General features: G+C 42.9%; 2 protein-coding genes across 2 annotated transcripts in view; both read left to right on the plus strand.

Moving 5' to 3' along the window:
* LOC124236624 (NF-X1-type zinc finger protein NFXL1) overlaps positions 1 to 2,310 on the plus strand; it is a 55,896-nt gene extending 53,586 nt beyond the window's left edge. Inside the window, exon 23 of the mRNA XM_046655542.1 lies at positions 1,417 to 2,310. Within this exon, the coding sequence (XP_046511498.1) occupies positions 1,417 to 1,590 (174 nt within the window). The 3' untranslated portion in view covers positions 1,591 to 2,310. The remainder of the gene's footprint in view (positions 1 to 1,416) is intronic.
* A 7,021-nt stretch (positions 2,311 to 9,331) lies between these two features.
* The window catches only part of LOC124237618 (atrial natriuretic peptide-converting enzyme-like), a 211,430-nt gene continuing 200,090 nt past the window's right edge, over positions 9,332 to 20,671 (plus strand). Inside the window, exon 1 of the mRNA XM_046657472.1 lies at positions 9,332 to 10,495. Within this exon, the coding sequence (XP_046513428.1) occupies positions 9,932 to 10,495 (564 nt within the window). The 5' untranslated portion in view covers positions 9,332 to 9,931. The remainder of the gene's footprint in view (positions 10,496 to 20,671) is intronic.

A 20,671-nucleotide genomic window follows, 5' to 3' on the forward strand; every position in this document is an offset into this window, starting at 1 on the left:
TACTTATCACGTAGGGTATGTCATATGCTAAACTTCTGCCTTTATGAATGAGAACGTTGAAACTTGCATGACTTGAGGGAAAACATTAGAAACAGTTCATGTAGTAAATAAAGGTGGCCAGAATGACCTTTGATATTTTATGGGATATAAAGTTGATTTGCTTAATATTCTGGTTTCTCTTCAGATCGCATAAATCTTTCGCCTTTTTTAATATCCCAAAATAACTTGTCAGAACTAATACAGTAAAACGTGGGTTGTCTGAAATCCTGGGAGATTAAATTATTAAGAATAGTTTGTAATGTCCCTCCCCTTTTTATAAACCATCATGGATGGAGATCTTAAATATATTCCCTATTTATTGACCTTTTAAACAGAGTATGTAGAACATAATTTAAGCTATACCTGATGACTGTGGGCCGTCATTAAAGCATCAGTTATTTTACTGTGTCAGTAGTTCTCAAGTTTGGCTGCTTTTAATATATTTTGACCTTTTTTCTATATATCAGCAACCACTTGACAGTATTCTGACATTTTGGTTTATTGAAAAATGCCGCTTTGTATTAAATTAAGGATATGATTAGGTCATCTTCAAATGTGGTTTATGGGCAAAGTAATGAATATTTTAACTGAAGTTTGTATTTCCTTTTGTTAAACATTTACAGAATTTTGCATGGATATTACATATATATTTTAGTTAATAACACATTTTAGTTAATAGTGCAATGTAGTATATCATGTGACATTATCATATATTAAAGTTTAATAAGTTCTAACAGTAGAATAAAAATTTACATTTTATAGTAAGTGTCATTGTTATCCTTTTTTAGAACCATCTTTTTAGAATTCTGCTTTCTAAAATACTCATTCTGATTTAAAGCATGAAGCATTTTTCCCCTGAAGAATAAATGTATTTGATAAAGAGAAGGATCAGTTTCTGGTGGCTTTTTTCTCTTGACATTACTTGAATTTCTTCCATACAAGCTGCCAATGTTTATTACCAGCATTGTAAAAAAACTAGAATTACAAGTATCTTTATTCTCACTCAGCATCTCTTAGCACTTGCTAGAAGTTGTATATTGTAGAGCCCCAGCAGATTAACGGTGTTGAAGTGTAAAACTGATGTCTTTATTTTAGGGCACCCTGATTTAATCAAACGTTTCTATATTTAGTGTCAAAGTCAGGCCTATGGTCTGAAATACTTTTATTACTCCCCAGTTCCCTTTCTTACCTAAACTCTGAATTTGTTGAATATAATCAATAGTGGAGAGAAGCTTTTTAAAAAAAAATCAAGTCAATATGTTTATTATGTTCCATTACTATTAAGACATTTCCCAAATTGTTTATTTTCATCTAAGTGGAAAATTTCAAATCAGTGTATGTATTGAATTTAATAAAAATGATATTGTTTTGATTTAGGCCGAACTGGAGGCTTTTGAAAACAGACTAAAGGGTCGTCGGAAGAAGAACAGAAAAAGAGATGAAGTGGCAGTTGAGCTAACGCTGTGGCAAAAATACAGATACTGTCTCCTTCCATTGTGTGCAGTTGTGGTTCTAGTGTTTGCATGGTACATAGCCTATGATGTGGATTAAAACATTTTGATGTGTTAATATACCTCAGACTGGATTTCAATAAGTTGTTAAATTTGGAATATTAGAGAGTGTATATAGTAGAACATGCTATAGATTCACATTCATCTCTGTATTCTCTTCCAGCTCTTGTTAGAAGGGCAGAGTGTTAAGCTTTATCTTCGTTAGCATACTAGAAGTGGCAGGATAACATTGTTTGATAGTAAAAGCATGACTGAAATTGTAAAGTATTTCAATAGGCAGAGCTCGTGGCAGGGTAACATGTTATTGTTTGCTGTGCTTCCTTCTATTAACATAGTTGTTTCATTTACTATTTCAAACCCACATTTTTTTTTTTTTTTTTTGCAAAATTAAGATGAAACTGAGCCATATGTGCAGTAAGAGGAATATTTCACAATGTTTTGGTTACTTATTAAAAGGTACTTTTCTTGATTATGTAACTTTCTACTTTTTAAAAAAAAATGATTCTCTAAAAGACCTCTTAAATTGTAGCATGAAGCTATATAATTAGATTCCAGAAATCAGTTTATTAGTGATGAATTTTTATCAGTTATTGATATAAATTTTTATGTAGTATATTCCTCCAAAATACTGTTTTCAGAAAATGTCAGGCTAGATTCCTCATATGTGGCTATTTCTTGTGTAAGAAGCTCTTAACTGAAGTTGGCATGTTTTGTAAAACTTATGTGTCTTTTCAAAGTAATAATAAAAGAAAAACTAATATTTATGAGCACTATGTGCTGAGCACAGGGCTTATGAGCTTTATGTACTTTATTCTCATTTCTTGTTACCATGATCGTCCTATCAGTAGATTTCAGCTGAAAATAATCAGTTATTATGAAAACAAGCTGATAAATATCAGTAAGCCAAATCTGTTTGAATTGTAAGTCATTTTAAATGGTTTTGCTATTTAATTTTTGTATGATTAATGTTTTCATTAAAATTTTTCATACCGAATTTGTAATCTAGAATATTTACTATTATCTAAAATATTCAGGAGCCTATAATTTTAGGATAGGCATTCATATCAACGTTTAAAACTCCAAAACTTGATGCAAAACATAGTAATTGATCTAAAAAGTGGTAGAAGTATGTTTTAAACAGAAGTACAAAGAAATGTTTTTAAATTTTGCTAAATTTAACTCATCTTTTTAATGTCATGCTCATTAACCAAGTATTAGCTGGTGTCTGAAATTAAAGGGCAGTCATTCCTTTCCTTATGAACTTTGTGTTTTGATTTTAGATTTTTTTTTTTTAACCTTTCCCAATGATAGAGTTACTGTGTTGATGCTTTTCAGAAGCTCTAAATTAGAGCTGCTCCAGTCAAGTCATTACCTTACTGTGCTCTAAAATGAATATGGAAGGATATGAATGACTAGGTGTCTGCCTGGGCAGCTGTTTTCATGTATTTCAGAATCTTGGCCTGTTAAACAAGCCTGAAGCCTAATTCATGTCTGTTTGTTGGGCTTCTGTCCTTGCTAAGGTTTCTTTCTCTTATGTGGGAAAGAATTTAGTGAGTGGAGGAAGAAGATTGAATGAATAATAAATTAAACTGTTTGCTGTTTTTTATTTGCTTGGCTAGTTGCTCAGAGCTTATAATTAACCTTACCAAAGTCACAGAACTATTCATTCATTTCTTCAGTCAGCAGATCTGTTTCCTCTGTGACAGATACTTTCTAGATACTAGAGATAGTGGTGAACTTTCTCTTGGGGAGCTGCTCATGAGTGCAGAGAGCAGGCAGGAAATAGACACACGAAAAATGAGCATGATTTAATGTGTAATAAGTAGTGTTAAAAAATAAGAGAAATGGTACAGAAAGTGGTGAACTCTCCCATTTCCAGAAACTCTTAAGGGAGGAGAAAGACCAGGTGTCCATCTGGGAAACCATTTTCATGTGGGGGGTGAAAGGACACTAGCTACTTGAGATGGGGAAAGCCCCTCTGGAGATGGGGACATTTGAGCTGTGACCTGCATGGCCTGCATTTGAAGATCTGAGGGAAAAGTCTGTGAGGGAGGGAAAGCAGCAAGTACCAAGTCCCTGAACTGGAAGAAGCTGGCCTGGCCCAGGAACAGAAAGAAGGGCTGGTGTGGCTGGAACTCGATGAATGAGAGGGAGAGAGAGCGTCGGGCCAGCTCGTGTGGTGCTTGATAGGCCATGGTAAGAAATTGGGGTGGTGTTCTAGTTGCCGTGGGCAGCATTGGAAGGTTTCATGGGGCAATATTTTTGTTTTTACTTTTTGGAGATTTCTGGCTGCTGTGTGGAGAAAAGATTGTAAGGGAACAAGGGTAAAAGCCCTGGGTGGAGGTGCTGGTGGTGCTGAAACAGCCATGCGCACCTCCAGTTCCCCCCATCGCCCTCAGTGAGTGGCAGGACGAGGCCCCGGAAACCGCTGCATCATGAGCGGAAGGGGAATGAAGGAGACGGGATAGAGGATACAAACAAGTTCTTTAAGGTCAAAAGAAGTTAAATTTGGTCTAAATACCTACACTAATTTGTCCTAAGGGAAATAAAGCAGTACATGTTGTCCTTTCTGCTTCAATCTGAGCGAATGAGAGAAGGAATGGAAAAAGGAGTAGCCACTAAGAATGGCATAGATAAAACTGAATGTGATGGCCCTGTTTTCCTATTTACTTTGTGTTATTATAGAAGTTTATTAGCTACTATTTGAAATTTGTGGAATATTTATATTGAAATCATCAAAGTTTTTCAGTTTAAACACTTTCAGGGATTGACCAACACCTAGTGTTTGTATTTCAGTTAATTTCACTCTTAAAGTGTAAATTAAATTCAAATGATCTCAGATAAATTGGCATTATCTTTGCTGGAATTGCCAAAGGAACTTTACTGAAGCAAAACATTGAAAATGTTTGGTTTTTGCGAAGAAGTCTGATGCTTGAACTTCATGGCTGTGAGTGTGAAAAATTTTAAACACAGATAAGTATTTGTAGTAGTGTTTAAAGATGACCTCTAAGAATTTTTTGGCTCTTCATGTTACTGCAAATGACCCAGGTGACTCCGCCAGGTGTTACGTTTGCCCATTCTTGGGTGTTGGGAAGTGAGACAGATGTTTAAGCTCTGGAGCTGGAGTTGACATAGGGTAGCTATGACTCTTCTCTGGTCTGTGGAGGTTGCCATCTTTATTGAGGGCGATGATTGGATCACCCTAACCCTTGAGCCTTAGGGTCTACCCATGAGGTTGGTGAGCTTCACAGAGGGAGGATGCAGCAAAAGGAGGAAGGAGCAAAAGTACTGGTATTACCTTCTAGAAGAGATGTAAATGTGGGAGGGACAGGAGGAGCTGGGAACTCTCCCATTTCCAGAAACTCTTAAGGGAGGAGAAAGACCGGGTGTCCATCTGAGAAACCATTTTCATATATTTCAGAATCTTGGTCTCTTGAGCAAGTTTAGGTCTGTTGATTGCTGAGCTTCTGTTCTTGCTAAGTTTTCTTTCCAATTAATGTAGGGGCACAAATTTAAATAGCATTACCCACGTCCAGCCTGAAATTCCATAGTCCAGATTTATTTGAGTTACAACACCTCTAGAGAGATTCCCTAACCACCCTTATCACCCTCATCTGGCCGTCCTCTAGCTTCTTACAGTATTTTTTTCTCGGAGCACCACAGTACTGTCATTGTATTATGTGTTTCTTTGTTGTCTATCTCCTTCACTAGAGTGTAAGATCTGTGAGGGCAGGGGGGCAGTTTTTATTTTTTTTGAGGAAGATTAGCCCTGAGCTGGCATCTGCCACCAATCCTCCTCTTTTTGCTGAGGAAGACTGGCCCTGAGCTAACATCTTTGCCCATCTTCCTCTCCTTTATATGTGGGATGCCTACCACAGCATGCCTTGCCAAGCGGTGCCATGTCTGCACCCAGGATCCGAACCAGTGAACCCCGGGCCACTGAAGGGGAACGTGCGCACCTAACCGCTGCGCCACCGGGCCAGCCTCAGGGGTGCAGTTTTGTTTACTGCTGTAACTCCAGAGTGGGGAACCATGCCTAGCCACAGAGTAGATACTGGTAGTAGTTTCCTAGGGTTGCCATAACAAGTTACCACAAACAGAGGGGCTTGAAACAGATGAAATTTATTCTCTCACAGTTCAAGAGGCCAGAAGTCCAAAATCAAAGTGTCAGCAGAATTGGTTCCTTCTGGAAACTCTGAAGGAGAAACTGTTCCAGGCTTCTCTGCTGCTTCTGGTCGTGGGTGTCAGTCCTTGGTGTTTCTTGGCTTATAGACACATAACTCCAATCTCACCTCCATTTTCACAAGACCTTCTTCTCCACGTCTCTGTCCTTTTCTGTCTCATACAAGGACACTCTGTATTTAGGGCCCACCCTTTTGAGTACAATCTCATTTTAAATAATTACATCTGCAAAGACCCTATTTCTAAATAAGGAAGATTGCATTCTTAGGTTCGGGGTGGACATTAATTTTGGGGAGGGACACTATTCAACCCACTACGGTGTTCAATAAATATTTGATGGACAAATGAATTCACAGTGTCATTCTGGGCCGTAGACTCCTTGGGCATTTTTCTTACTGTCTTAATAATTGTGCTATGGAAGGTGGGGGTTAAGAGTTCAGTCTAGTTCCAGATTGCTCGGGCTCCAGTTCCGGTTCTGCCACTTGCTAGTTTTGAGATCTTGGACTAATAATTATGTAACTTCTGTCAGTCTCAGTTTCCTCCTCTTCTGTAAAATTGTAACAAGGAGAAATGATAGTAAGTACCAAATAGATGTTAGCTATTATGTGTCTGCAACTGTAAAGCACTCTACATATTTATTTAATCCCCATAACAGCCCATGAGGTGGTTCTGTTACTATTCTTATTTTACAACAAAGGAAACTGGGTTTGTATCAAGACTTAAAACTGAGAAAATATGCTTGTCACTTTGTCAGGTGCCTGGCACACAGTGCTTGGAAATTCTTAGCTAAAATAATATAGATAAATGTGACAATCTCATAACTTTAAGACTTCTTACAAATTGATTCACAAATCAGAAAAAAATTGTGAACTGAGGCACCTCAGGTTTTGCTCATGTGGTCATTGTCATTGAGGGGTCACTGTCCCTGGGAAGACTAGGCAGGATGCTGGCCAAAGGTAGGGGCATTTGGGCAACCAAATTGCTGTGGGGCAGAAACTAGCACTAGGTGTGAGGGTGCTAGAAATAAAATTTATTTGAAACTTTCTTTTTCTTTTTTGTCTTTGCTAAGGAAGATTTGCCCTGAACTAACATCCACTGCCAATCTTCCTCTTTTTGTATGTGAGCTACCACCACAGCATGGCCCTATCAGATCAGTGGTGTATGTCTGTGCCTGGGAGCGGAACTCAGGCCACCAAAGCAGAGGGTGCTGAACTTAACCACTGGGCCACTGGGGCTGCCCCTCTTTGAAACTTTTTATGGGCCAGTTCTTTTTACCTTCTTCTCAATGACTCCTCTGCTATATTAGAGTAAGAGATTGATGTCCAGAAATGTTATATACAGCAAACAGAATGTCTGCACAGGCTACTTTGATCATATATAGAATGTTTCAATAGATTACTGCCGATGTGGGTATGTTGTTTTCCCCTTTTAATTCAAATAAACTCTCCACTGCAACAGGTAAATGTCTAGTTTGCCTGTTTTTTGCTCTATTCTTTAATTTTTTTTATTTTATAAAGGTTTTGCATCTTTAGATCTCAGCTAAAAATATCACTTTCTAATTCCCTAAAACTAGTCCCACATTATTTTCAAGTGTTTTTCCATAGTTTACATATTTGTATGTTTAACATATTTATTCCACTAGACTGAAAATTCTGTGAGGGCAGGAACTCTATTTTGTTCACCTGGCAGCTAGCAAGTCCTAAATGAGTATTATTTGATTGAATGGCTAAATAGATAAGCCATGGGGTGGCAGATCTGTTTTAGCCACTGCTTGCCTGTTACCATCCTGGGATGCTGGCTGCTTCTCTAAGCTCTTTCTTGTTCTCAAATTGCCTTATTTGTAGTACTAAGCACTAAATTGGTCTGTAATATGATCTGTGACCAAAGTTTGATCTGTAAAATCACCCTTTGCAGAGATATATTCACTACTTTTCAGTTAATTTTTTCATAGATCTCTTTAATGTTTCTGTTTTTTTCTTTTAAATCATCTAAATAGTTGGATATATGCTTGAAATGCTAGACAATAAAAATTTCAAAAGTCTAGAAATATTTCTTTTGTAGAATGAAAGTATTTTAAAAACTAGATGGTTGTCACTTTAAAACAAGTTGAAAAGCAAATGTGTCAACCTTTTCTAACGGAATAATTCCAATAGGTCAGAGATTACTGTGAGCTCTCTGCATATTTAAATTAGTTCAAATATGTTATGAGACTTCTAACATTTTTATGATTTCTCACATTATAAAAGTTTGTTACAAAGCATATAAAAATAGCTGTTTACCCTCATGCAAAGAATACCTCAAGTATCCACTCTGATGCCATTGGTAACTAGACTGGTTGGGTTTTCTTGCTAAAAGGGTTTAAGGAATGCTTATGTTACACCATCAGTGCAATCAGCTTTAGTTTTCAGAAGAACACAATGTAGTAGTGGAAGAGAAAGGGAGACATCTACCCTGGCTCTCTCAAAGTCACATTTAGCTACTTTAATGTCATAGTTCCTGCAGCACCTCCACCAGAGGGCACAAAGTGAAAGAGAACGGGGGTGAAGTGGAAAGTCATACCTGGCTTCAGAATGCCTGTAGAAACCTTGAGGATTGAATCCAACCCTTATTTAATAAACCGAGTTAACTGTGGCCCAGGAAGACTGCGTGATTTGCTCAGTAGAGCTGACTGTTCGCGCCTAGGCTCTTGATTCGCAGGCTGGGTCCCTGCGCTGCTGACGTGGAATGAGGCAGTATCTTAGCAAGAAGAACGGAGTCCTGAAATTACACTGCCTCCGGAGAATCCCAGCTCAGCACTTGCTGGCTGTGTCAACTCAGGCTGGTTACTTCGACTTGATAAATCTTTCTCATTTCTAAAACAATAGTAGTACCTACCCCATAAAGTGGTTGCTGGAACTGAGAGAATGCATGTGAAGTGTTTTGTACAAAGCCTGCCACATGCTAACAGCTTAATTTTTGTGAATTGTGATAAACTTGTCAGATACGGGATTCTAAGTCTGACACTTGGAACACTGATGGAATCAACGTTTCCACTACTGTACTATATACATAAAATATTTTCTAGTTTCTCATTTCGTTGCAGAAACAACAAGAGAGAGATCCCCCCCCCCCCCCCCGTTTTTTACAAATTACGTTTTCCCCTCAGCTATAATGTTCAAGGAACAGGTGCCTGATACAATTTTGTTGACTATGCATGGCCTCCTCCAGAATGTTGGAGAGAGATTTATTCAAAAGCCTCATGAATAATTTTTGAAATTTCCATTAGATCTTGACTGAAGTTGGATGAAAAAAAATTTCTGAGAAAAGCGCAGTGTAGTCCTTTTTTTTTTTTCTTTTTCTGCCAAACATTTCACGACTGTCCTGGGTTTCAAAGGGTAAGGTAGTCTGGACCGTTATAAATACCTGTAGTGCCTTCCTTGACGCTGCCGAGGAAGAGCGGCTGCTAGCGAAGGACGGAAGGGCACAGGGTTGCCGGGCTCTGCGGTCCAGCCCGAGGATGCCCTCCGCGGGCAACCGCGGGCTACGTTTATGGATTCAGGCTGGAAACTCCCGCGTCCCTGCAGCTGCAGCAAACTCTCAGGCAGTCTGGCAAAAGCAGTTCCCTCACTAAACATATAACAGAAAACAAGTTTCCATTTGCCTAATGCAAATAATGCTCGCCCTCGAAACATTACGTCTTTCTGAGATAATAAATTTGACCTTTCGTTGCCAGTGCCTGCAGTTATTTTGATTTTTCCTTGGCTATGCTCTGGCTATACGAAAATGGTCTAAGGTTTGATAAGGAGATTTCGGAGTGCCCAGAAGTGACTCCTTTGCTCCCGAATACTCTCCCACCGCGCAGACTTTCGGGGCTCCTTCTCGTCGCGCTGCCGTCGCGGGGTGTAAGTTTGAGATGGGGGAACCAGCAGTCAGTGGCTTGCCGTCTGCCCCTGAAGAGTAACCTCTTGGAATGCAAAGAGGTGGGGCTGCGGAGGATCTGTCATTAAAGGTTCGTATGGGTGGGACCGAGAGACGGGAGTGAGGGGAGGGAGTGGTCCGCGGGTGGGATCTGTCGAGCAGACAAAATGTGGGGCCCCTGTCCTTGAGGGTCAACTCGCCTCTTCCTGAGTGAGCAGCAAGGCATCCGTGGTGACCCTCCCAGGGGCGCGCGGAGGAGAGAAAAGCGACCAAGATAAGAGTGGACAGGAAAATAGCGAGACATGTTCTCCTCGAAACAGTCCCCTGCCCTCGCTCGGGAAGAGCGCTACCGCACAGCCGGGGCCCCGGAGCGGGTAAGATCCACGAATCGCGCTCTGCCGGCAAACAGGTCGAATGACCTCTCGGTCGGGATGAATTCAGGGTCAACCCTTCCTGCCCCCGCCCCCTCTTCCCCTCGGGAGCCACCTTTTTTCCCTGCCGTCGGTGAGCGTCGACTTCCCCAGCCCCGCGCTCAGCCCCCTGCGGCCAGTCCCCCAGCGCACGAGTCGCCCAAGGTCCGGGACCCTCCCAGGGTCAAGGGGAGGATTTCCTTTGGCGTTCGAGTCGGGTCGGTCCGGAGACCCCGCTCTCCTTGCCGGGGACGATGCCACGTCTCCTGCAGAGTCCCTCCTCCGCTCGGCGCCCTCTACGCATCAAGTGGACTCGGCGACGCGAGGGCGCCTGGGGAGACTGCAGAAGGAGCTGTCGGCACCAGCCCCTCTGGGACCCACGGCTTCCTGTCTGCGCCAGCGTCGCCGACGCCCGGCATCTGGAAGGACTGCGCAGCAGCCTTGCCTGCCCCAGACGTAAGCCTCCTTTCCCAAAGGCGCGCGCCTTGGTCTCCGTCCGGCTTAAACCCAGGACTCACGCTCGCTTCCCCTGCGGTCGGCTGGTGCCCGGAGATCTTTGGACCATTCTGAGAGTTCGCATCTCAGAACCGGCCCACTTGTACGGTGCTGGGAACTCCTGCGTCCCCTGCGCGCAAACTTTGTCTCCGGCGCATTCCCTCCTGGGCACATCAGACGCCGGGGACCGGCCGCCGGGGGGCGCAGGTTCTGAGCTGCTCCGGATTTGGCGGGCTCCGATCCTGTCCTTGGAAGGGACAGCGTTGCCCTTCGCTGGGGAGAGGAAAGCTAGGGAAGAGCACCACGGACAGTCCTCCCCGGCCTGAGTCCCCAGGAACCAGGTCTAATTTGCGGCTGCCCTTCTCTCTCGGTGTCAGGAGCTTTCCGGAGTCCACTCGTTGCTGTGGCGGGCCCGGCTGCGCGCAGTGGGGGACCAGTGACCGCTCTTTGCGGGCAGGGACGGAGGGCTGCACGGGTTGGAGGAAGGTGGTGTTGTGTCAAATCTTGCTGGGTCTCTTCCCCAGCTCCGGTGGCGGGCGCCTCACTCCGGGTGCCACCTGCTCGGGGTCGGTGGATGGCGATGTAGGCGCTTTTTGCACAGCTCGTCATTCCCGGGACCGAACCCTGGTCGTTCCGAGCTGCTAGCTCGTCAGGGAAGCGGCCGGGCTGGGCATTCCCAGGGAAGCTGTCCCAGCAGTTCATAAAGGAGGGCTTTCCTCCTGTGAGAAACTTCTGAGAACAATGCACTATAAGGACTACGGCGACTTCTATATGCACATATGTAATTTGCATTTTTTTTTTTTTGGTAAGGCTATTAACTGACGGAAGTAAAACTGTGCAAAGGAATATCCGACTGCTACCCGAAAGGGAGATAAGTCAGGACTTACTGATCATTATCCAAACACACACATTTTAGCTGAAACTGTTGAAATGAAAGATCCTTGAAAACATTAATTTTTGGCATAACTCGAAGACAATGAGAAGAAACAGTGCATTTTTTAAAAGTTATAAAACCAATTTTTGTCACTGTCACAACACAACATTCAACAGCTTGTTTGTATTATTTGGTCTCAATAGTTTTGTTGTGTGAAATTAGGCCAAGAATCAGTCCCCAAAGCCCGCTCCTGGGGATTGAGAGGTTAGACTAGATGTCTGTGTAGACATGTGGGAGTGCTGGCCTGGGCAGTCAGGGTTTCCACAGAATCCTTTCCAGGACACCAAGAGTTGCACTAGGATGAACTATTTTTAGAGTTATTTGGGTGTGGAATCACATAAACCTCAAAACCTCAAGATGCTGTAAAGCTTTATTTAGGGGAAAAGGGCTCTTCCCAGAAGGTTCCTTGCAGGATAGGATTACAATACAATGATGAAAGACTCGGTTAACCTTCCAGGAGGTTAAAGAGACAAATAAGAATTGCTTTATTGACCTCATCAAGTATATTTCCAGGCATAGTAAAGCTTTTTAAAAAGGTGCAAAATTACTCCCATCAGAAACCTTCCTCGTAATGCTGCAGAAATCTTAATAGCCATAGCACAGAAGGCAGTGGGGCTTCCACCACAGACCAGCTGTGGTTTTATTTTGATGGGGCCATGTTTCCCGCCATAGCTTCATCTGGATTTCGGCACTTGCTGCTCTATTGCCCTTCTGCATTGGCCTCAGTTCCCCTTCTCCATTGTTGGGAGCAAACGAGCGGTTGAGGAGAAGCTGCGCAGCCCAGTATCTCCAGAGAGTCAGCACCATCTCTCTCTGAAACCTGTATGTTCAAATCGCCATACTGTTAACAAGATACCCTGCTGATCATTTTTTCTCTTTCCCTTACCTCTAGCCTCCCTTGATGACTTAAAGACCGTAGCCTTAGGGTTTCTGAGTGTCTCTACTGTTGGGGGAATGGGAGCACACTTGGACCAGGAAAGCTGTGAAATAGCTATGTTTCAGCTGTGAAACGTTTGCTGAGTGTGTCCCAGGGAGACGGGTTTATTGACTGTGCCACTCTGGCCTTATTAAGTTAGTCAACAGGTATGCGTTCATGCATCCTGTTTGCTCCATCACCGTTCTTGGCATTCCACTTTGCCTGACCAAGTGGAAAATGGGGCTGGTTGGCTAAAGGATACTGACCTGTAGAATACTAGATCCACACTAAGCCCTCAAGTAACCCCCAGACTTACCTGTTCTGCAAAATCTACTCAGACACACACATGTACACACACACACACACCCCTTTCTGGGTTTTAGAGTCTTCAGCGTGGGTGGGAATGGAAGAAACTTCAAGTGAAAGGTGCCATGGATGGTGCCTTGGTGGGTAGAGTATGGATTTTGGTGTCAAAGCTAAATTCAAATCTCTGGCTCTACCCCTAAAAAGCAGCAAGGCCATGGGCAAGTCAACTAATCTTGTTGAACCTTGATTTCCCATCCAGCAAATGGAGATGATGCTACTGACCATCTGTAAGGGGCACTGTGAGGATTAAGGAAATAAATATGTCTCAGAAATACTACACAGAATAGTTGTACATTCTATGAAGTTTCCCTAACATGTGTTTACTTACAGAGCTCGCCCCATCTCAGACTCAATGAGTCTCTGAGGCCTTTCTCCACTGCCAGCCTTCTGTGATTCTGGAGCTGTGCTCTCCAATAGAGTAGCTGCTGGCCACCTGTGGTTATTTAGTTAATGTGGTTATTTAAATTAATCAAAATTAAATCAAATTAAGAATTCAGTTCTTCAGTCTCGCTGGCCACATTTCAAGTGCTCAATAATCACATGCACCGTACTAGACAGTGTAGACAGAACATCTCCTTCATTGCAGAATGTTCTCTTAGACAGATCTAGAGCTTTCTTTTGCTTGAGTGATAATTTAGTGAGACTCTTGGATGATCAAAATTTTCCTGTCCAGCACCTTGCTTTGCTTCTGTTTCTCTCAAGGAGTGGTTTTGTATAGCTGAATCACTTCTGTTTGGTTGAGGTCTTTTACTCTGCCGGGCATTTGTGGAATGGTAAATGAGTGGATTCATTCATAAATCACCCAACAAGTGTGTATTAGTCACAAAGTCCTTGGGAATTCTCCCCTCAGCCTTGACGATTTTGGATAATGTTTTATTGTTTTCCCTTCACGTTGAGCTTTATGACTGATAGTTTTCCTGGTGTTAGAGCAGAAACTCTGATATGATAGAAACTGTGATATAATAACTCTGATATAATAATAGCTCTTCTCTCCCCATATACCTTTATGTGTTGTACCGCTTTTCACAAGAATGACAAGACTAGAATACTGGGTTCAATGTTTGGATCAAAATCCACTGAGAGTGTTCAATTTATTCAGATTTGAAACTAATGCTCCACCTCACTCTGTAGGACCCCTTACTGAACTTCTCACCCTTTGACAGACTACATATTGTACTTTTTTTTGATTATTTTCTGTCTCCTGTTACTCTAAGATATAAGATCCACAGAGACAGAGATTTTTCTATGTTTTTGCTCTTTGTCAGAATAGTGTCTGGGACATAGTGGGTGCTTACTATTTGTCAATAAAAGACTATACAGAGATATATTTGGAACTAGCTAAGATAGATAGATACTGTATTAGTGTCCTAGGGCCGTTGTAACAATTTACCACAAACTGGGTGGCTTAAAACAACTGAGATTTATTCACTCACAGTTCTGGTGGCTACAAGTCCAAAATCAAGATGTCGGCAGGGCCACGTCTCTAGGGAAGAATCCTTCCTTCCCCTGTTTCTAGCTTCTGGTGGTTGCCAGCAATCCTTGGCATTCCTTGGCTTATAGTTGCATCACTCCAATCTCTGCTTCCATAGTCACATGTCTGTCTTCCCTGTTTCTTTGTGTCCTCTCTTCTTATTATAAGGATACCAGTCATATTGGATTTAGGGCTCACCCTAATCCAGTATGACCTCACCCTAACTAATTACAAAGGCTAAGACTCTATTTCCAAGTAAGGTCACATTCTGAGGTTCCACTGGATGTGAATTTGGTGGTGGTGGGGGAGGGGACACTATTCAAGCCAGAACAGATGCATAGATAAGTAATCCTTCCCCTGCCTTGATTCTTTACCCCCCTGGGAGTTTATTCTGTTTCTGGGACTTTGCTAAATCTGCTTTAGAGCAAGTATAGTCCATAATGTTTATTATTCTTACAGACAGACAATCACGGTGCGGTCTGGGAGATTATGTGTGCTTTCCATGTGGGTGTGGAGTATGTGGGATGGCTCACCTTTGGGTTGCTGAATCAGCTGCCCTTTCCTGAGCCTGTCACCATCCCTGTCTCCAGTCTCTACTTCTTTTTCTTTGCTCGAAAGGAGCCCCTGTCGTCCTAGAGCACTGGCTTGTCTATCTGCCTCTCCCTGAGCATTCTGCAACAGTGTTTGCTCAGCTCTGAGCTCTGCTGGAGGGTGCCTGTGAATTATGTTTTCCTCTCAGCCTGCTGGCAGTTGCCCCCATCAGCTCACCTTACAGCAGCTGTTTGAATATTCTCCTGCGGTACATTGCTACATGTCCAAACCATCAGAGCTGGTGGTGACAAGCGCAGTGTCAGTGTTAGATAGGGCTGGTTGGGGATCCAGGGTGGTCCTGTAGGTGATCCATCTTGCCATTCAATATCAGTGCTGAAGCTCTGTAAGCAGCTCGGGAGGACATCTGTGAAGAAGGGCCAGTCAGCCTACAGGCTGGGTTAGGAGTAGGGCAGAAAATACAGGGGTGAGCTGTGAAGACCATTTTGGTGCCACTATTCTGTGCTTAGTCCAGGGCCCCTTTGAGCCTTTAGTTGACAGCATTTGAAGAGTACCTTTTGTTTCCAGTACTTGGGAGAGTTTTAAAGAACAGTCCTTGTGCAACTGTGAAAGTAAATGGTGTCAGTCTCTCCAAAGCCATGAGCATCATTCTGCTAAAGTGTCACAGCAGCATATTAAAGGTTGATAGCACCGGGAAATCTTAACCTGGGGCTCCATGAACCCCATGAGTAGTGGAAAATCTCTATGAACAGTTCAGTGTGAGTTTTTCTGGCTAGGGCACCAGAATACCCCAAGAGTTGAGAGCCATGTGCTAGACCTAAATAACTTCAACTTATGAGAATTCAACTAGACAGCCTGGACAAAAAGACGAACAGAGTTATCCATTTATTCAGCAAAACTTGATGTACCAGGCACAGCACCCGTACTTGGGATACACCAGTGAACTAAACAGATAAAGGTCTGTGCACGTGTGACGCTTAGCTTCTAACTTAGCAGTAAACATGAAGTCAGGAGTCAGGGAAGGGAAATAACTGTTGAAATAGTATGAGTCACTTTGCCTGTCATTCTCTTCAGTGCCCTGGAGTGAAAGCATCAGATAAGAGAAGGGAATCTCTGTTAGTTTAGAGCCCTGGTGCCTTTTTTTTGTATCCATCTTGCAGTCTTACCTGTGAAGCTGTGTTTAAAGATCCGTGCCGTTTTGTTCCCTAACCTCAAGCCAATTAATCTGGTACTCCACTGATGAGCCTGTTCCATCTCTGGAAAAACTGACCATCAGGGATTTATTGGTAGAAGTTATATTGATCTCCACTGTGGCACTTTCCTAAGGATTTTCAAGGATTATTTTGACTATCTGATTTTTCACCTTTGTGTGCCTATGTCAGAGCCTCATCCTGCAAGCAAGATGCCGCTCCTCTGTAGTGTGGTTTGCAAATCAAGGCTACATTATTTTACTTAATAGTTTTCAGTCATCCTTTAAAACAATTTTGTCCAAGTTGAACAAAATCAGAAATGGGAGTTCCAGTCTTTATCTGATACTAAATTGCTATGAGACTTTACAGAAGTCAGTTAACCTTTTGGATCCTGGTTTCCTCATGTGTAAAATGAGGTCTTTGTACTAGACACCGTCTAAGGGCCTTGCTAGATCTCGAAGCTGAAATTTTAACATGGCAGAGAAAACGAGCAGCCTGTTGTCCTCTTCTACTTGTTTTCTCTCTCTTCTCTTTCTGACAGTTGAGAAGCACTGCCTGGCTAAGGGGCAGCCTAGAGGACCTGGAAGTCTGCTTCCCTCTTTGTGGATCTTTGCTAATTCTTCTTACAGTGACTTCCTGCCAAAGTGCAAAATTGCCAAGGAAGACCGATCAGAGGAAATCTGATCACCAGAGCCCAGGTTTGCCTGAGGGTAGTTCTCTGGTTTCGGTCAGAACTGAGCATTTCACCTATGCATACAGCTTGTGGGTGGTGGAAGAATGGGGAGAGCCAGTCAATGGAGGCCTTCCAACAGATGGCCCACGATCAAGTTGGGAGCCAGGGACACCTCCGGGTGCAGCCGGGGAGGAGTTTGACACAGGAGAAAAATCCTGTTCCTTAAATAACTAGCAGGATGGACACCCCTCTGCATTCAGTTAGGAAATAAAAAATAATAAAAATGTGTTCAGAGTAGCAAAGGAACAAAATTTTCAGGTAAAGAGGGAGAATTCTGGGATCTCTGAAATTTAGGAAGTTTGGATATGAAATAATTCAGAAAGTAGAGTGAGCTTGCTGAAATCATTAAAGCCAAACCAGGAAATAAACTTCAGGCAGCCCTGGGCACTGAAGCCTGCAGACCTGGCTGGGGTTCTTGCTCATCACTTATTAGCTGGGTGCTCCTCCAGCAAGTAAATTTCCCTTAGGCTCAGTTTCCTTCTCTGCAAAATGGTAACAATATCCCTTTTATAGGATTGTGATGGAAGATTCAGTGAAATAATGCTTTATAAAAGTGCTTTGTAAGAATACAAGTTGCTAGATAAACGTGGGCTTTTTTTTTTTTTTGGTTACTGTTTTCCAGTGGAGAATTTAGTTGTGCGTGTCCCTACATAACATCCTTCTTGATTTGAAATCTCAATTCTATGTAGTCGGTTGCTCTCCCTAGAGAAGGTTGAAAGAAGAAATATTGCTTTCAAAGGCTAGGCTTTCTTATAAGCATGAGCAAGACAAAAATAGGACAATTGAAATTTTTTTTTTTTTAAAGATTTTATTTTTCCTTTTTCTCCCCAAAGCCCCCCAGTACATAGTTGTGTATTCTTCGTTGTGGGTCCTTCTAGTTGTGGCATGTGGGACGCTGCCTCAGCGTGGTTTGATGAGCAGTGCCATGTCCGCGCCCAGGATTCGAACCAACGAAAGCCCAGGATTTGAACCAACGAAACACTGGGCCGCCTGCAGTGGAGCGCGCAAACTTAACCACTCGGCCACGGGGCCAGCCCCAGGACAATTGAAATTTAACATCATCCTGCTTCCTTTGTGGTCTATAGCAGCACTGCCCAATAGAAATATAATATTGGCCACATGTATAATTTAAAACTGTCTAGTAGCTACATTTGAAAAAGCAAAAAAGAAATAGATTAATTTTAATAATATATTTTATATTACTCACTATATCCAAGATTTTATCATTTTAAGATGGAACCAATATAAAAATTATTAATGAAATATATTACCTTATTTTTTCCATAATAAGTCTTCAAATTTCAATACTCTTACAGTACATCTGAATTCAATGGGTTGCATTTCAAGCGCTCAATAACCACATGTGGCTAGTGTCTAGTGTATTGGATAGTACAGGGCCATCTGGAGGTTGAATGATGGCTCCTCAAATATATCCATGTTCCAATCCCTGGGACCTGTGAATGCCACCTTATATGGCAAAAGGGACTTTGCAGCTGTGATTAGTTAAGATTTTGAGATGGGGAGATTATTGTGGACTATCTGGGAGGACCTGATGTAATCACAATGTCCTTATAAGAGGAAGGTGGGAGGGTCGGAGTCAGAGGAAAAGGCAATGAGATGATGGATGTAGAGATTGCAGAGATGTACTTTCAAGATGCGGGAAGGGCCACTAGCCAAGAAATACAGACAGGCAGCCACTAACCTGAAAAAGGCAAGGAAACAGATCCTCCCCTCAGAGCCTTCAGAAGGAAGCCGCCCTGACGACGTCTTGACTTCAGCTCAGTGAAACTGATTTCAGACTTCTGACCTCCAGAATTACAAGAGAATAAATTTGTGTTGTTGTGATCCACTATGTAATTTGTTACAGCAGCTGTAGGAAACTAATTCATTGCGAATACTCTAATATTAACATCATTTCCAAGACTGTTTTGAGAGGGCGTTCCCCTGGCTACATCATCTTAGACAATTGCAATTGGCTTCATCCCAGCTTGGCCTAAGGTACCCATGTCCAGTCGTTCCTAGGGTTGGTGTGCATCACTGCCATCCTTGCTGAGCACTAGGATCTGTTTCCTACTCTGACTCGATCGCAGCCTTTGATAGCAAAACTCAGCTGGTGTCTTATCACTGCCCTTGAGGATGAACAGGGGAGAAAGGTTTTTCACATTAGGGCACAGTACATAGGAGAAAAAAGGTTTAGAAAAGATTACAGTTTCCCTACTATCTGCTCAATGTTGTCATAAATCTGAAAATGTGCTAAAACATAATGTCTACTAATTTTTTAAAAATGTGCTCTATGTGGGTTTGGTAAGGATAAAGTTTCACTCTTATACCTTTATCTATGAATGGTAGTGAATGTATGATGAGGCCAGTAATTCTCAAAGTTTAGTGTGCATGAGAATCACCTGGAGGGCCTAAAATAACACAGATGTTACCTAACCAGGTTCGTTTTTGCCGACTGCCGGGAAGGCCAAACACCAAGCCAAGGAGATTGCAGCAGAGAGGGGGTTTTAATTACAAGGCAGCCAGGGGAGGAAGAGAGAGCCTGAGTCTCAAATCCACTTCCCTGAAAATAGGGACTCAGGGATGTTTATGAGGTAGGGGGGCAAGGTGGTCTGAAATGTGGAGATAGATGATTGGAGGTGAGGAAAGGTGAGGTAATTGATGATCTGCGCAAGCGTGGTTGGACTTCATGGCCCTTCATAGGATGCGTGTTCACAAATTGGTGGCATTAGCATGACCTGAGGGTGGAGTTTTTAGCCTCTTGACATCAAAAGGTCACTTATCATAGGAACTTCTGCATGGGCCCAGTTGATGGGTTGGTGGTCTCAACTGGCCTGAAATAGACAAGGGCTTCTAACTCCTGAAAAACAGCTCAAACACCCACTACCATGGTAATCCAGTCTCCAGGGAGATGTCATCTATAGGAACCTAGTGGGAGTCATATTGCCTAAACAGCACAGTTAACAATGGGTGGGTAAACAGCTAAATGCTATAATCACCAATTGCAAAAAGGAAAAAAACTTTAGTTCCTAGCTACTTAATCATCAATGGCTAACTTTGCCAGTTTCACAGAGCGCTGCGTCCCACCGCCAGTTTCTAACTTAGTAGGTCTGGGGTGGGGCCCAAGAATTTGTCTTTCTAACAAGTTCCAGGTGATGCAAATGCAGCAGGCAGGCAGGTGGGCAGGTAGGTATTGGGAGAGCCCCTCTGAATACCTGGCCTGCAGAAGGGACTCCCAGGTCTTGTCTCCACTGGGAGGGTGCAGCCCTATCGCTGGGAAGACCCACAGGCTGGCCTTCCCTCCCCCACCAGGGCACACACAGACTCCTCTCCCAACAACAAGCTCAGCGGTCGTTGCTAAGGCACTCCAGAGTCCACACCGATCCTCTTGCTTGGCTCTGTTTTGTGTCTCCCACCCTGAGGTCTAAAGTGGATGACAATCCTGAGATCCCCGAGTCTCAGCTAAAAATACCTCATTTGCCACAGGCCAGCTGACTTCTCAGATATCCCAGCTGGAGTGAATCCCCCAGACCTGGGGCTGCCCCAGTGGAAAGTCTATAAGCAGAAAATAGTGGGTTAAAAATAGCCCTGGGGAGGCCCCTCAAAGCTCTCACACCCAGCTGCCCACTTGGGGTGACCAGTTCCGGGTGTGGGGGTGGAGGTGGGAGGATCAAGCCAGGAATGGCTAAAGGACAGCCCAGCTGTGTCCAGTTTCATTGTGTAGAAGACAAGACAAACTTCAGAGACTAGCTCCCTCTCTTCCTGGGTCTTTGTGGTTTTTTAACATAATTTCTATGCTTGGTAACTATAGTCCTAAACCTGGCCTATGGTGATTTATTTTTATTCTGCTTTCTTCTGCATAACAATAAAGCTGAGCTTCCCAAACTTCTGAACTATAAGCATTTCCAAAGGTGTCCTTGGTGAGAAATGAAGTGGCTCCCTGGAAGGACCTACAAGAGCTGTGTTGTATGTGCCGTC

This window comes from Equus quagga, chromosome 3 (assembly GCF_021613505.1).
Source record: "Equus quagga isolate Etosha38 chromosome 3, UCLA_HA_Equagga_1.0, whole genome shotgun sequence".
NCBI classification, from domain to species: Eukaryota; Metazoa; Chordata; class Mammalia; order Perissodactyla; family Equidae; genus Equus; species Equus quagga.